Source organism: Microtus pennsylvanicus, chromosome 2, assembly GCF_037038515.1.
Source record: "Microtus pennsylvanicus isolate mMicPen1 chromosome 2, mMicPen1.hap1, whole genome shotgun sequence".
Lineage (NCBI taxonomy): Eukaryota > Metazoa > Chordata > Mammalia > Rodentia > Cricetidae > Microtus > Microtus pennsylvanicus.
Genome location: NC_134580.1, coordinates 9,713,207 through 9,729,626, shown reverse-complemented (window position 1 = coordinate 9,729,626; position 16,420 = coordinate 9,713,207). Strand labels below are relative to the sequence as shown.

The following is a 16,420-nucleotide window of genomic DNA, read 5'->3' as shown; positions in this document are numbered from 1 at the left end:
AGCCAGCTCCGCCTAGTGGACGGTACAGGAATCAGCAGTCAAATGAACCTGGCCACCATGGTTACCTTGATCCCAGCAAACACTGGCAAGGACAAGCTGATCACTACACTGGATACCCCAGAACAGGCAACCCTGGATGATGGCCTTGGAAAGGAAAGGGCAGTCATTGCTCCCAGCCACTGCAGCCTGACCACCAGCGTCGTTCAGAGAATTGTCCTGTCTTTGCTCAGAAGGGACATCCTTGCTCCAAATGTGTCAGCTTCAAGGTTGAGAACTAACTATAAAGATGACAGGATCTGAACCATGTGTGGTGGTTTGAAGAAAATGCCCCCAAAGGGAGTAGCACTATTCGGAGGTGTGGCCTTTTTGGAGGAGGTATGGCTTTGTTGAAAGAAGTGTATCACTTTGAAGGTGAGCATTGAGGTCTCCTATACTTAAGCCACACCCACTGTTACAGTTGACTTCCTGTGGATCAAGATGGAGAACTCTCAGCTCCTTCGCCAGCACCATGTCTGCCTGCATGCCACCATGTTTCCTGCCATGATAATGGACTAGACCTCTGAACTGTAAGCCAGCCCCAAGGAAATGCTTTCCTTTCTAAGAGTCATCATGGGCATATTCTCTGGCAGCAGCAGAAACCCTGACGCCGTGATTTCCATGGAACACTGCCCTCTGCCCTCAGTTTGGTGCACATGGAACCATCAGGAGCATCAGGCACATTTGCTGCCTCAACACAGCAGCTCTGGGATTCTGATTTCAAACAGGATAAGTAATGGACCCAAGGGGCCGGAGTTCGCCTCGAGACTCTGCCGCATGCTGAAGATAGTGCTTTAACCAGAGAGGATCCAGCTTCAAGTTCGGCAGATTCCTGAGTGTGGAGGAGGGGGCACTCCACTAGGCAGCTCTGCAATGTGTATCCAGGGCTCCACCATGCTCCTCAGTCACCAAGGAACATTGGCTGATGTCACTATCATGCCTTGAAATTTACAGCACCTGATCGCTATAACCAGAATGGAGGCTGCAGTGGGATTCGGCCCGTAAACTGCGAATCTGGGATTACTTGTGTGGGCCTTAGATCTAACGCCGAGTGTCCTTTTAGGAGACACAGAGGGGCTGGAGAGATAATTCAGCAGTTAAGAGCACTGGCTGCTCTTCCAGGTCTGGAGTTCTATTCCCAGCAACCACATGCTGGCTCACAACCATTTACAGTGGGATCTGATGCCCTCTTCTGGCATGAAGTTGTACGTGCAGATAGAGCACACATACATAAAACAAAACTCTATTTAAAATGTGTTTTTAAAAAGAAAGACCGCAAGCTGGGAAGATGGCTCAGTGAGAAAAGGCCCTTGCTGCCAATGACAGCCTGCATTTGATCCCTTGGACTCTACTCCCTCCAAGCGTGCATGTGCGACACACACACACACATACACACACACACACATGCATACATACACACACACATACACACAGTATATTTTAAATTTTCAGGGGCTGGAGAGATGGCTCCACGGCTTACAGTACTTGTCTTGCAGAGGCCCTGGCATTCAATTCCTAGTACCAACATGGTGGCTCACAACCACGTGACTCCACCGTGTTGGGGGGGGGAGATCTGATGCCCTCTTCTGACCACCGTGGCACCAGGCATACACACAGACAATGATAAATGCATATTGAAAATGTTTCCATCTTTAAAAAAAAATTTAAAGACAGAGGGAGGAGGCTGTGTTTAAACAAAACAGACACTGGCGGCCGCTACAAGCCATGGAACACACAGACCCACCAGATTCTCCCTGGAGCTGACTGAGCCCTCAGCTTGGAACTTGACAGCAGCTCTCTCTGTAGTACTGGCATGTAGTGATGCTACAGTTACCCTAGGAAAGGAAGAAGCAGCACGGGCTGGTGTGTAGGTAGGGCTTTCCGCTCATTTTACTCGGAAGTAGAATTGAAGCATCCACAGGGTTTGAACAAGGAATCCCATCTCGGTCGTCCAGACTGGAGAGACACCCCTGCGGGTTCACACCAGGCTGTCCAAGCTTGGCATGCACCTGAATCCCCTGGCGAGCTGGTGGCATCCCGAGTCCAGACTGAGGCAGCAGGTCTGCAGTGGTTGTAAGAATGTACACTGACAGGCCTGGAGACGGCTCGGAGGTTAGGAACACAGCTGCCTTGAATTCCAGTTCCAGGGAATCTGGTGCCCTCTTCTGACCTCCACAGGGACCAGGTACACACATGGAGGACACACATGCAGACAAAATACTCATACTATAAAAAGACTTTTGAAAAAAAGACCACCAACTCTGGCAGCTGGTGTATTGGCCAGGCTTGGGCTCCACACAGACGCTGGCTGTGGCCAATCTTGCCCAAAAGATTCCTTCACAAAACCTGACAAGAAAAATCAACACTCAACTCGAGTCAAGGGCTGGAGGTCAGACCTTGCTAACATGCACAAGGACATAGACTCCAAGTCCCAGGCTGCAAATCAACTCAGATAACAGGGAGATACACTAAGCTGTGAAGAGTCACACTTAGGAACGAGCAGGGAACCCAGGGAAATCCAGCAGGATCCAGGCTGCCCTGGGGGCGTGGCCTCCTCTCCTCTTCCCATTGATGGAGTCTTGTCTCCAAGCCTTCTGGTTTCTCCATAGCACCGTGCTGGTCTAGGACACATTCTGAACCCTTTCTTCCCTAACAGCTTTCTTTCCTGGAGCATGGGCTTCACCCCCTACTGTTGCTGTGGGGTGTTTGCCCTGCATACAGCGCCCCCTCCTTGGAGACTGCTGCCTTTAGACCTGCAGCACCTCGCTCCCAGAGTGATAACTCCCTCCTAGGAGAGAAAAGAGACCCAGCATGTGGAAAGAGAGGCAAACCTGAATGAGCCCTGGGCCCATGGCAGCTCAGCCTCTGCCTGCATGGAGGGTGGAGCCTCTTAATTTGTCAGGCTGTGAGCCCCTGGGGCTGCCTGAGATTTCTCAGAGCCCTCTCAGCCTAACCACAAAGCCAAGTGCAGTCTCTCGGGACAGCTGGGACAGCCCTGCCGGGCCACCTTCTATTGTGGACAGACACCCAGACACGACAGAGTAGGACACGGTACTCTTTATTGTGACGCTCAGTGGGAACACCTGTAAACCAGCGTACTGTAGTGGCAGCTGCGACACATGCTAAGGCACTTTTATTATATAAAAAAGGGGGTGCGAGTCCCACTCACTCCTTTGAGGCAGCAACTGGGACCTGAGCTCAGAGCTTTTCCGGCATATATAGCTTCATGATTTGACTTTGTTTAGTTTGGGGTTTTTTTTTTCCCTTAAAAAAAAAAAAAAGCCTTCTTGCCATGAGGGAGTCTGAACGCAGCATTTACAAAACAGTGAGGCGCACAGGAAAACTCAGCAACCAGTGTAGACCATTGTAGGACAGGCTACTCTCTTCTAAACATGGTTCCAGAGGAAAGGCATTGAAAACACCCAGAACTTACTTCAAGAAAGGAAAAAAGAAAAACCTTTTTTTTTTTCTTTCAAAAACATCCACGTAGAAGGCAGACCTGAAGCTATAGTGTCGGCGGTGCAGCTCAGCCACCCTTGGCCCCGATCCTAGGAGAGGCACAAGAGCGTACACGGGCCCCAGCTCTTGGATATTCTGGCTGCTGGGCCTGCAAGTCCCTTAACCATTAAATACATTTGGTCCCCTAGAGTGCTGGGAGAAGCCACCCGAAGGTTGTTGGCCTTTTCAGTGTGGCCCTGATGCCCTGTCTGGCTGCCCCGGTGCCAGGACAGTCTGCCCTCGGCAAGGGAGGGGAGGGGCATTGCACTTGAGACATTTTACGATCGGAAGGAGCAGAGGCCCCCGTGCTACCCAGGAGGGAGTGGGGGAAATTCTCCGAGTGCCCCCTGTTCTGCACCCAGCACAGAGGTGGAAGCCCTGGACTGCTCCTTCTGGACCAGGAAGGGCCAGGGAAGGGGGCCATCGGGCAGGTGAGGTCACCATGTGTGATTGCCAACAGCAGAGGGAGGAGTGGGGGAGCTGGCAGCAAAGGTGGGGGAGGTGACAACTCTTCTACAGGGCCTGAGCAGTAAAACCTTTATCTGAAGAAAAAATAGATTCATAGAAAACTCTTGTGCCCACTCCCAGGGCTGCCCTCCTTGCCCACCACCTGTGCTCTCAGGCAAGTGGGGCAAACCTCGCTGGTCACCCAGCCTGGGCCAGCCTGGACTCTTTGGTATCAGATTCTTGAAGGGTAAGGAGGGCTGAAAGGGCGGCAGTAGAGGAAGCCAATGCCCTCAGTAAGGCCTGGGAGGAGGGGGTCATGATCACAGCAGTCTCAAGGCAGGGGTGTGGAGGGTTGGGGAGGGGAGGCAGAGCCGTCTGTCTGTCTGTCTGTCTGTCGTCTCAGGCAGCAGAAGATCCTATTCAGCTGGCTTGGCCTCAGCTCCGTCTGCTTTGCCATCAACCTCCTCGTCTGAGCAGTCGCCAGTGCCTTTCCGGACAAGTCGACGGGTCACGACAAACGGCAGGTCCCCACGCCTGTAGGAGGGGCAGTGTCAGAAGGGCCCAGCTAAGGAGGGATGGGCAGCCCAGCAGGTAGATTTCAATGTGATCTTTAGAGGGGAAGTGATCAGGGACCACTCCTGCCAGGAGAAGTGAGTCAGTACTGGGCAGGCAGCACTCTCAGCGGAGCGGGTGACCGGAGTAACCACCAGCCTTTACCTGCCACAGAACACCAGCAGAAGGCAGCTGTGCTCACACCTCAGGACAGGCAGTGTGAGCTCGGAGTGTGAGTGGCAGAACACACACCTAATACATGTAGGGCCCCAGTTCCATCCCGGCAACACAAAACAAAAAGAAATAGTGAACCGGGAAGCTCGGGGAACAGTTGTTCACACCAGAATCAGGGGCATCCTTTGATCACATTAGAAAATACAGGTGAAATTCTCACAAAAGCCTTATTTTCAAGCTTGAAAAAAAAAAATGCCCTTGACTGGAAGAAGGACGGGGACTCTTGAGATCTGCTACAGTCGGCACAGCTCCCACACTGACAGAAGCCTCGCTTCCCTCCATGCCGCATCGAGACGCCAGCAATCCCTCTTGCGTATCTCCTAGGAGCTCAGACTCAGGCCAGAGGCCTCCAGCAGCCAATTCAAAAAACCCCAGCATGGAAACACCCCCATTAGGCTTCAAGCTGCAAGAAGACGGACTGTTAAAACAGGCTGGAAAAAGCCAGGTGGTGGTGGTGCACAGCTTTAATCCCAACAGAGGCAGAGGCAGGTGGGTCTCTGTGAGTTTTATGTCAGCCTGGTCTACAAAGAGAATTCCAGGACAGCCAGAGCTGTTACAATATGAAACTTTGTCTTGAAAAACAAAACAAAAGGTTGGGAATGAACTGCCAAGAATCTGCAGTTCATCCAAGAGCCTGACTAAGCCCCAGGGGCAAGGAGACCCCAGGGCGGTCACACTAGGGTGGGTACCCTCTACAGCTGTCACTATGCACTGCCATCTTGCACACTGGCTCTGGAAGATGGTGTTCTGAAATCCTCTTAGAACAAACTTCCTTGAGAAGAAGAGTAAGACAGGAGACTGGCTCACCTCAATTTGTTCTTCAGGGAGCTGACTTCTCGGTTCATGGCATCAGCTGTCTCTGTGGCATCCTCCAGCTCACGCTGCAGCTTCCGGCGGGAGGCGTTGGCCCGCTGGGCCTCCTCTTCGGCCTCCTCCAGCTGCCGCTTAAGCTGCTTCAAGCGGGTAGACGCCTTGTCGGCCTGCAGAGACACGTGGTACGTCGTGGTACGGTAAGGGGCTCAGAAAGGTCAGCCCACCCAGAACACGGCTCTGCCTGAGCACAAACCTGGTCCTTGAACTGCTCCGCATTCCTCCGCTCGTCCTCCACCTGCAGCAGCACATCCTTCAGCCTCTTCTCGGTCCGGCGCACCTGCTTGGAGGCTGCCTGACGCTCCCTGGGAGGACAGACGTGGTGACTGAGGGGGATCCTCTCTATCAGGTGCCACAGCCAACGAGACAGCAACTAGAAACGCTATTTCCTGGAGCCTCATGGAGGTCTGGAGACTGAGGCCCTAGTCTTTTCTGGGCACCGAGGAGCTGCCATCTCAGGATGGGACCTGGGCTGACACGAGACGACTGAAGAAGCTAGTCTATGGAGAAACTAAAGCTTGGGACCCAGAACGATCCTCATTACCTCCAAGTCTCAGTTCGGAGCCCCAACACAGCTAGGTGGGGTCTCTCACTAAAACAGCCCACCAAAGTCCCCAGTTCTAGGTGTGGGATATGGGTTTCCATCCAAACTCTAATACTTCTCAGAACAAAGGAAGGTGACTTGTGGGGCCGGGAAGACAGAGCTCGTTCCTGACCTAACCTGCATTGGCAGTAAGAACACCACTGTGCCCTCAGTCTGGGTGGGGCACCTACTTGGTCTCGTTGTCCAGCTGTTCCTCCAGCTGTGCAATCTTGGCCTCTAAGGCAGCAATGGAGGCCTTGTACTTGGACTTGACAGCACTCTCCATCTCCTGCAGCTTGGCCTTGAGCTCCTTGTTCTGGCGTTCTAGCTGCTGCCGTGCATTCTCGTTCTTCTGAGCGTGGCTGCGCTCCAGGTTCAGGTCGGTGTTGATTTGGTCGATCTGCAAGAAGGGAATACAGTGACCTCAAGGCTGGGTCCCACCTGCACGGACCCAGCAGGACCCTCTCCTCAGACACCAGGACCAACAAACATCCCAGCTCTCTCAGAAAGAAATCTGCCAACAAACAGGACCCAGAAACTTCCTGAAACCTGGTCTTACAGCCACAGCCTGCACAGTCAGAAGCAGTGGGAGAACAGTGGGCACTCATCCTATTTCTGCCCACCACAGGCGCTTCACCACAGGGAGCTCAAATGAAGAGTCTGGATCCCAGGGTGCAGGGTCAGCTGCTATCCTGGCGCTCACCTGCAGGTTGGCCTTCTTCAGCCGGTCATTGACCAGCTCCGTGTTGCCCTGCTCCTCCTCCAGCTCCTCCTCCAGCTGGGCAATGCGGGCCTCGAGTCGCCGCTTCTCCTCCAAAGCCAGGGCCCTGGGGACCCAGAGAAGTGAGGACCTGCACAAGCGGGGAGGTCCTCCGGGCACCCCTATGCTTCCTCCCTCTGCTCACCCTTTGCCACTGCTGTTGGCGATCTCGTCGGCCAGCTCATCCCGTTCCTGTTGGGCCTGGCGCTTAGCACGCTCGGCGGCTGCCAGTTCCTGCCACAAGGACCCAGATTGTGACCCACTGGGACCAACACAACCTTCAGTGCCAGCAGCCCACACAAGTCCTCTCTGTTCCTCCATAACACCCTTCCCCAGGAACTCCTCTAGCTCACACGGTCAGTTCCACCCTGGGGCACCTTTAGGCGTGTGTTTATAAAGCCTCTGTGTCTAAGTACTTGGAGTCAAGCCAAGCACCAGGCTATAAACAGGAACCACCAAGGCCTAACAGGGACAACTGTGTGAACAGATCAGCAGGGCTGGTCCCTCTGCATATGGTCAGACCAGCTACTGAGGTTTATGGAGTAGGCTGAGTCCAGGACTCAGCAAGGTGGGCTGTAGAAGCCTCCAGAGAACCAAGCATGACGGACAACAGAGGGAGGGAGTCATCCCACACCCATGAGAAGAAAAGAGCCATGCCAGAACAGAGGGTCTGACGGACCATTTCATAAACCAGCAATGGGACTTCGTGGAGTCAACCAGATCTGGAAACACTACCCTCCACCACGGGCTTCATCTGTAACCAAGCCAGCAGCCCAGGGGGCACTCAGGACCCTCCCTGTCAGGTGCAACTGCTGTAAGCTCATGATTGACACACTGGCTCATAAAATGGACTGGGGACTAAATGATCACATTTTAGAGGTGGGGTCCACTGCCCAGCTCTTGAGTGCTAAATCTCATTCTTTCCCCCATTACAAATGTGCACGAAAACACACATCACACCATGCCAAGGTGTGTGGTAAGGGGTAGGGCCTGGTGGGGACACATCTATTAACTCCCTCCAGGAGGCTGCTCTGAGGCCCACTGACAGCCCTGAGCCCCCACCGCCGGCCCACCTCCTGCAGCTGGATCATCTCAGCCTCCATGCTCTTGAGCTTCTTCTCATTCTCCTTGGCCTGCGCCAGGATCTCCTCGCGGGAGGCACGCGTGTCGTCCAGCTCCCGCATGCAGTCCTTCATCTGGGCCTGTGTGCAGGAGAGGTTGCCATGTTCACCTACTTCACACCTGCTCTGCCCTCTACAGGAGAGCCTTCAGGGACCACGTCCCCAAAAGGGAATTTCTCTGAACCTGGCACCATGTTGACCAACCTTTTTATAAGCGGGCAGAAAAGCGGCTCTGCACCCGCCTCCTCCTCTAGGCTTAGAAAGCTACTTACTTCTTATAACTTCCTATTGGCGCTGATGCCAGAGGCACCACCCAATGGCGGCCATGACGCACAGTCAGTGACCAGGTGAGCTCGGGGACAAAATAGTAAGCATGCTTCCTGCCAGATTATGCAACTATGAGGCAGAAGACTCAGTCCCCTGTCACCCTCCTGCCGCCTGTTCCCCATCTGAAGATCCTCCATAATAGCCCCTTTTCCTTCTGCAGATAGATCTCACAACGGCATTCTCAGAGGCAGGGTGTAACTCCTGCTGTACGTGGCTCTTAAAATGCCACCAACAAGCTGACGTTCTATGCCTCACAAACGTGCCATGTGGTATTTAATCTTTCCTCCTGCTGACACACCAGGCATGAGGGACACTCAGTAGCCGTTTTATTAATGTTAGTCTTTAATCACTGGTGAGTGAAAATTCCATGTATATGCCCCAGGCTCTAAGCCACCTCTCAGAACCTGAACTATCGGTATCTGGTTTCTTCTGGAAGCCTGCTTTTAAGTGGCCACCATCCCTGACTCTTCAGCATGTCCAACTACTTTCTTCTTGGTTTAATGTACTCAGCCCCTCTTATTACCATTTCCATTCTGAATCTGAGCCTCACCTGTGAGACAACCTAGGAGCTCCCACGTACAGGCTCACAGTGGGACAGGCCGTGACTCCCTGCCTCTACAGACCCCCCCCCCATCTGTGGCCAACCCAGGTCTGCCTCACCTGGAGCTTCCGCAGCTGTTTGATGGCCTCCTCCCGGTTCTTATTGGCTGTGTCGATATGTGCCTCCAGGTCCTTCAGATCCATCTCCAGCTTCTTGCGTGCCGCCATGGCCATAGAGCGCTGTTTCCTCTCATCCTCCAGCTCTGCCTCCATCTCCCGTACCTGAGGTACATCAGCAGCTCAGGAGGCAGGCCTCGTGCTTGAAGCTCACTGCAAGTGCTGAGCTCAGATGAGCTCGGGCCAGTTTTGAAAGATCCCAGGGGCCAAGGGGGCCATCAAAGAACAAAGTCATTGAGTCCCGGGACAGAGGACTGGGAAATGAGGCGGTAAGAGGATAGCCCAGGAGCCCCTCCCAGGCCCAGAAGAGAAGGCAGGAGGCAGTCAATGTGCCTTTTCCAGAGGTAGGGAGGTCACACACACCTGTCTGACCAGCTGTTTCTTCTTCTCCTCATTCTGTTCATCCCGGCCCTGCAGATCCCGCTCAAACTGGGCCTTCATGGCCTGCAGGTTCACCTCCAGACGGAGCTTGGCATCTTCGGTGGCCTGAAGCTCATCCTCCAGCTCCTCCAGCTGGGTCTTCATCTCCTCTACCTGCTGCTCTAAGGCCCTCTTGGACTTCTCTAGCTCATGGACCTAGCAGAGAGCCCGAGTTACTGAGAGGCACAGACAGCAGTGAATCCTAAACTCAGACCACACCCATCCGGCTCCCCTGGGCCCAGGACCCTAGCCCAGCACTCACACTCTTGCCCACGTCATCCTTGGAGCTCATGAGGTCCTCCATCTCTGTGCGGAACTGCTTGTTGAGCCGTTCCAGCTCTGCCTTCTGCTCCATGGCCTCCTCGAGGGCCCGGGCCAACGACAGTGCCTTTGTTTCCTTCTCACGGGCCTCAGCCTCAGCTTGGTCGCGTTCCTCTGCATACTTGGCAGAAATGGTCTTCTCCTCGGCTAGGAGCTGGGGAAAGAGGTCGTACTATGAGGCTGAGACTGTAGACCGTTGGGATCCCACAGCCAGACCCACAACAGGCCCAAGGCAGAGTGAGAGCAAGGATTCCTCTAGCACTACACTAGATCTCCGCTTAGGTTTTGTTGTTGTTGTTGTTGTGTCAGGGTTTTTTATTTTTACAAAGACTTTTTTTTCTTTTTTTTGGTTTTTCGAGACAGGGTTTCTCTGTGGTTTTGGAGCCTGTCCTGGAACTAGCTCTTGTAGACCAGGCTGGTCTCGAACTCACAGAGATCCGCCTGCCTCTGCCTCCCGAGTGCTGGGATTAAAGGCGTGCGCCACCACTGCCCGGCGATTTATTTATTTATTATGTATGCAACATCCTGCCTCCATATATTCCTGCATACCAGAGAAGGGCGCCAGACCTCATTACAGATGGTTGTGAGCCAACATGTGGTTGCTGGGAATTGAACTCAGGACCTCTGGAAGAGCAGCCAATGCTCTTAACCACTGAGCCATCTTTCCAGCCCGAGGCTTTTTATTTTTTAAAAAAGATGTATTACTATATATATAGTATTCTGTCTATACGTGTGGGTCAGAAGAGGCCAGATCTCATTATAGATGGTGGTGAGCCACTGTGTAGGTGGTTGCTGAGAATTGAACTCAAGACCTCTGGAAGAGCAGCCAGAGCCATCTCTCCAACCCTCTTCTTAGGTTTCTAAAGAGTGTGCTGGACTCCGTAGAGCTATAGTTAAAGATGATTTTGAGTTGGCTGGCATGGGTGCCAGGAATCGAACTTATATCCTCTAGAAGAGCAGTAACTGCTCTTAACTGTTGACCATCTCTGCAAACCCTCTGCTTAAGTCTGACTTATGTTACCAGGTGTCCCTTGGAAGAGAGCCCAGAAACAAAATCACCACCCGCCCTGAACATGCTCTCAAAAAGAGCAGGCTGACCGGATTCTTGAAAAGATGCAAGCCTGGCTTCTTAAAGCTTAGATCCCATATGCGGCCCTCATCCAAAGATGGGTGCAACCTCTGCGCCTGTTCTGTGCTGACTCAACCTTGCCATCCCTCCTCTTCCTGCCCTTGTCCTTTTGGCTCATTCTTCACCTGCTGCATGGGTTGGGGGAACTTTTCATACAGCGCCAGAGAGGCAAAGTACGTTATTAGAGGTGGTAGGCCACACAGCCTCTTGTGGCAGCTCTGCCACTGTACACAGCTCTTACAGAGGCAGAGCAGGCAGCAGCATATAAATAGCTGTGGCTATGAATAGTGAAACTTTATCTAACAGGAGGCCAGGAAGATGGCTCAGCAGGTAATGTCAAGCCTGATGACAGAAGACAGGCTTCCGCAAGTGGTCCTCTACCTTGACACCTGCGCTGTGGTACATGCACACAGCCACACCAAATAACTAAATGTATTTAAGAACAAAAGCAGAAAATATAAAGGTTTTAAACATGGTGGGGACAGGCTTTGTCTGTCCCTTGTTGACCCCGTGTTTTATTCCTTTATTCCATCTGGCCACAGTGTCTGCATCTCCATGATGGAACAGACTGGCTTAAATCTAAATCCTAACTCCTCTTCTGGTTTCTGGTTACTCCCTGGGCTCCTCAGGAAGTTGCAGACTAGGCACCTGGACATGCCCACCCCACCGCCCTGCCTAGGGAGGACACAGAAGGCGGTGTAGAGACCACACCTGGTCAAACTTCTTCTGCTTCTTCTCCAGGTTGGAGACGCTCTGCCGCTGGTGGTCCAGGTCTACCAGCAGGTCGTCCAGCTCCTGCTGCAGCCGCGTCTTGGTCTTCTCCAGCTTATCATAGGCAGCCACCTTCTCCTCATGCCGCTGGCTCATGCTTTCCAGATCCTTCTGGAGCCTCCTCTTTGCCTCCTCTGCTGTCTCCAGGCATCCTACCCCGTCCTCCATCTTCTTTTTCATGTCGGTCATCTGCGCAGGACGAGAAGTTAAGCAAACACCCAGCACCCACATCAGCACCTGGTCTGTACTCATCTTTTTCCAGGACCACTGGGGGACAAGCCTGCTGCACCATGGGGGTTCCAGGAGTCCAACACAGTTTTTGACCCGCCTCAATCACTTCCCTCATCCCAGGTGGTAGAAGGTACCGCACCTGGGCATGGAGGTTGGCAATCTGCTTCTCCAGGTTGCGTTTAGCCTCCTCTTCCTCCTCCAGCTGCTCTCTGAAGGAGTTCTTCTCGTCCTCCACCTGCTTGAGCTTGGTGCTCAGGCTCAGCTTCTGCCGGTTCTCCTCCTGCAGCAGCTCCTACTCAGAGGACAAAGGGGATGCTGAGGAGGTGCAGAGCCACAGCCTAGAGGACCCACAACCCAGATACAGGATGAGGAGTGCTCAGAGTGTCTGCAAACAAGACGCACTGGGGTGGCAGCTAGGGCTCTTGGGACTTTCAGGCCCTGACACTGTACTCACCTGTGTGTCCTGAAGCTGGGACTCCAGAGCAGAGAAGTCCTTCGTGAGCTTGCTAGACTTGCTGTCAGACTGGTTAAGGAGACCGGTCACGCTGTCCAGTTCCACCTGGGTAGGAAAGAGAAAAGCAAGGGTTGAGAGTCTGGGACTGTTCTGACAAAGCCGGACTCCTCTTGAGTTGAACCACGGGGACCTGGCTGAGGAGGCGGTATGAGGAAGCAAGTTTGTGGGACAGCAGGTGAGAAGGGCCCAGGCTCAGGGTCCCACAGAAGCCTCACCTGCAGCTTGGACACTTTGTCAGCCAGCTCGGTGCGCACACGCTCTCCCTCGCTGAACTTGACCTGCAGCTCCTGCAGCTGGGCCTCCACCTTCTTGCGCTTGTGTTCCGAGTCGCCCTTGCCTTGCAGCAAGACCTTCACCTCATTGGCCAGCTCTCCTCGCTCATTCTCCAGGGTCTGTTTTGCCTTCTCAAGGGTGGCTTTTACCTGGTGGAGTAGACAAGGGTGTAATGGGTATCCAGGGTCTGGTCTCTCTGATGTCGACAGAGCCAAGGACAGCTGCCTCTGTCTCAGGAGCCCTGGAGAAGGAAAGCCTCGTTTGTACCTATTCTAAAATCCCTAAGGTAAGTAAAAACACTGCCCAGCTCTCCTCTCTGAATGGAGGGACCATTCTACTATATGAAGTTTCGTGGGTCATCTGTAGGGATTTTAGCAACATTCATAAAAGAAAACTGTTCCTAAACTTGAAATCTAATGTTCAAAGCATTGATGTGATACTATTTTAAGAACTATGAAGGTGTTGGGTGTGGGGTGCACACTTTCAATCCCAGTACTCAAGAGACAGAGGCAGGTAGATCTCTAGGAGTTCAAAGCCAGCCAGGTCCAATCGTGAGTTCTAAGCTAGTCAAAGTTACATAAACAAAACCTGTCTCAAAAATACACAACTAAAAATGTGCAGCTCATAAAACAGATGGAAAACAACTCCATTCCACACAGCAGAGAGGGCTTGACATGGCCATGGGTAACAGGACCCTGAGTCCAAAGCCATGCTGGGTAAAAACAGATCTCACAGTGACAGTGGAGGTGCAGCAAGGTATGTTTCTACATGTTTTAGATTGTCACGTGGAAGAGACCTGGACTGCTGACGCTGTCACCAATGACAGTGATAGGAGCTGGAAGCCAAAAGGGCAGAACCTGCCCGGGAGGAGTTGTCAGCTATCAGCTGCCTGGACGGGCACCACCAGGGTTTCCTGTTGCTAGTTTAAGAAGAGATCTCCTACTCAAAAGAGAGTATGAGTCCCCCTCAGGTTCAGGGTCAAGATCATGGGTGTTCCTTGAGCTTCTTGGTCTGGTAGGGTGTTACAGATGAAAACACGAATTCACAGAATCAACACTGAGCTTTATAGCATGGTCAACTTCAGATAACAAGACAGACAGACCAGCTGCCATCCTCCTTTACTGGCCTAAAAACTAAGGCATGGAGGAACAACTTACTTGTCCAGATCATTCTGACAAAATCGGGACCCAGGCACAGGTCTGGGGCAGCCGACACCACACCTGCAAGACCCTTCAGGGCCCTTCCCAGGCAGTGCCTGCCTTTCCCAGAGTTCCCCTACCCTCTTAGTCTGCTCCAGCTGCTCGGCCAGCTCCTCCACGGCCTGGGAGTGCTTCTGCCTCATCTCCTGGATCTGGGCCTCATGGGTCTTGGCCTCATCTTCCAAGGTCTTCTTCAGGATGCTCACTTCCTGCTCACGTTTCGACCTGGAAAGAAAACACACTTAGAGCAGAGGCCAAGTATCCCAGGACACTGTTGTCCCTTGGCTCATCCCGACTTCAGACGCCTAAAAGAGGCAAAGGCACTTCACACAGCTTTTCTTTCTCTCTCCTAGTTTTTAAGACAAATTTTTATGCCATTCATGCTTAAACTTTCTATGAAGCCAAGAATGACCCTGAACTCCTTACCCTTCTGGCTTCATCTCCCAAGTGCTGGATTACAAGTGAGCTGCACCATACCCAGACTCCCAGATTCTCTACCACTGGCCTCTGTTCTCAACCGTTCATCCATCCTCAGGCCCAGTCTAGCATGCACACTGCAGAGACTCATGCCTTTTCAGCCCTAGTAGGGTCCACCCGTCCACCCTGTCTCACCAGGTTCTTCAGCAGGGACTCTACTCAGTGAAGAAGCTGCTGAGGAACCGTCAGTGTGCGTGCTGCCCAGTTCATGCAAAGTCAGGCTACCATGTGTGTGCAGGACTGTGCAGGGGACAGCACCTTGCCAGGTCTCCCCACACCTCCCCGTCCAACCCGCCAAGTGGCACACCTCAGCTCCTGCTGAGCAGCCGTGGAATCCAGAGTGTCCTCCAGCTCTGTCTTCAGGGCCTCCAGCTCCTCTCCAAGATCCCGCTTCTGCTTCTCAGCTTTATTCCTGGAGGCTCGCTCAGACTCCAGGTCTTCCTGGAGCTCAGAAATTTGAGCTTCCAGTTCTCGAATCTTCTTCAGGGCCATATTCTTCTGGGCAGCTTCTTCCTCCACTCTGCCAAAGAGATCAGTGACATCAGTATAAGGCCACCTTAGGAAGGGGCAGCCACAGCACCTTCTGGCAGTCACAGTCGTGGACTGAGGGTCAACCTCAGCAAAGCTCAACCATCCAGGATGTTTATGAACAACACCACGCGGAGCCAGAAAGGTGGCTCAAGGACTGAGAAGAGCACTGGCTGTTCTGTCAGAGAACCTGAGTTCAACTTCCAGCACCCACACGGCAGCTCACGACTGCCTACAACTCCAGGTCCAGGAGCTAATGCCTTCTGCTGGGCCCCAAATAGACACCACACACACACACTTAAAAATATATGTATTAAGGAAAAATACCATTTGAGAACTGGACAGCAGAATTATTTCATTTTCTAAATTAAGATGACCTTAAATATATAACATTCAAACATTTACTGAAAAGATAAAAAGAAATAAAACATTATAGTTCATAGTGACTGTAAGTAAAATCGTGGATGTGCTTTGAATTTACATGATTAAGAAGCATTAAGGTCACCAGCTGTGACTACTGTACAAGATAGTAGTGGAAGGAGGGAGGGAGGGAGGGAGGGAGGGAGGGAGGGAGGGAGGGAGGGAGGGAGGGAGGGAGGGAGGGAGAGGTTGTACATACAAGGGCAAGGCATGTATGAGAAATCTCAACCTTCTGCTCAATCTAGCTGTGAATCTAAAGCTGCTCTTAAAAAATAAGAAATTTTAAAAAACGTATACAGGGTGGTGAAATGTCTCAGGGGGTAAAAGTGCTTGACAGCTGAGTTCAATCCTCGGGACCCACACAATGGGAGAATAGAACTGACCTCCCCTGTGCTGTAGCACATACCCCTTGTGCAACCCCCATAAGTAAATCTAAAAAAGAATTTAAAAAGTACAAAAATTATTTTTAGTATGTGCCTATAACCACAAAGTAAACAAAGAGGGGGCAGGAGACCAGAGAGGGGAAGGAAAGGGAGAGGAAAGGGATGTGGGAGGAAGGGGCAGAGAGGGGGGACCTACAGAGTGGGTTGTAGCTGGCTTGTTTGAGGATTAAACACCCTGGACCACACTGTAGATGAGAAGTATCTCACTGTGGGCTCTTCTGCAGCAGGAGCAGAGAGCATGCTTATGGTGCATTGCAGCACCAAGAACAGGGAAGGAGCCACTGTACATGCAACACTGGCCAGGAGCTGGGCCTCACCTGGCCAGGGCAGCCTGCAATTCCTCTTCCTTCTTGGCCAGCTGCATCTTGAGCTCAGCGATCTGCGCCTGGAGCTCTGCGATCTGGTCGCTGAGGTCCGTGGAGTCTCCCTCCAGCTTGCGGCGGGTCTTCTCCAGTTCCTGTCGCTGCTTCTCCTCCCTGCGGAGGCGCTCTGACAGGGAAGGTAGGAGGAGAGACTGAGCCCTCAGGGGTCACAGGCTTCTTGCCTGCT

At 52.6% G+C, this 16,420-nt stretch overlaps 1 protein-coding gene across 1 annotated transcript in view; it reads right to left on the bottom strand.

Moving 5' to 3' along the window:
- Positions 1-3,078: 3,078 nt before the first annotated feature.
- Positions 3,079-16,420, bottom strand: part of Myh9 (myosin heavy chain 9) — an 82,683-nt gene continuing 69,341 nt past the window's right edge. The window contains exons 25-41 of the mRNA XM_075959999.1: positions 16,189-16,360; positions 14,788-15,000; positions 14,084-14,228; positions 12,747-12,953; positions 12,472-12,576; positions 12,157-12,309; positions 11,727-11,975; positions 9,828-10,040; positions 9,509-9,721; positions 9,089-9,250; positions 8,054-8,182; positions 7,126-7,214; positions 6,924-7,047; positions 6,412-6,620; positions 5,834-5,942; positions 5,575-5,747; positions 3,079-4,515 (exon numbers count right to left, since the gene is read on the bottom strand). Coding sequence (XP_075816114.1) covers positions 4,398-4,515; positions 5,575-5,747; positions 5,834-5,942; positions 6,412-6,620; positions 6,924-7,047; positions 7,126-7,214; positions 8,054-8,182; positions 9,089-9,250; positions 9,509-9,721; positions 9,828-10,040; positions 11,727-11,975; positions 12,157-12,309; positions 12,472-12,576; positions 12,747-12,953; positions 14,084-14,228; positions 14,788-15,000; positions 16,189-16,360 — 2,783 coding nt within the window. The 3' untranslated portion in view covers positions 3,079-4,397. The remainder of the gene's footprint in view (positions 4,516-5,574; positions 5,748-5,833; positions 5,943-6,411; positions 6,621-6,923; positions 7,048-7,125; positions 7,215-8,053; positions 8,183-9,088; positions 9,251-9,508; positions 9,722-9,827; positions 10,041-11,726; positions 11,976-12,156; positions 12,310-12,471; positions 12,577-12,746; positions 12,954-14,083; positions 14,229-14,787; positions 15,001-16,188; positions 16,361-16,420) is intronic.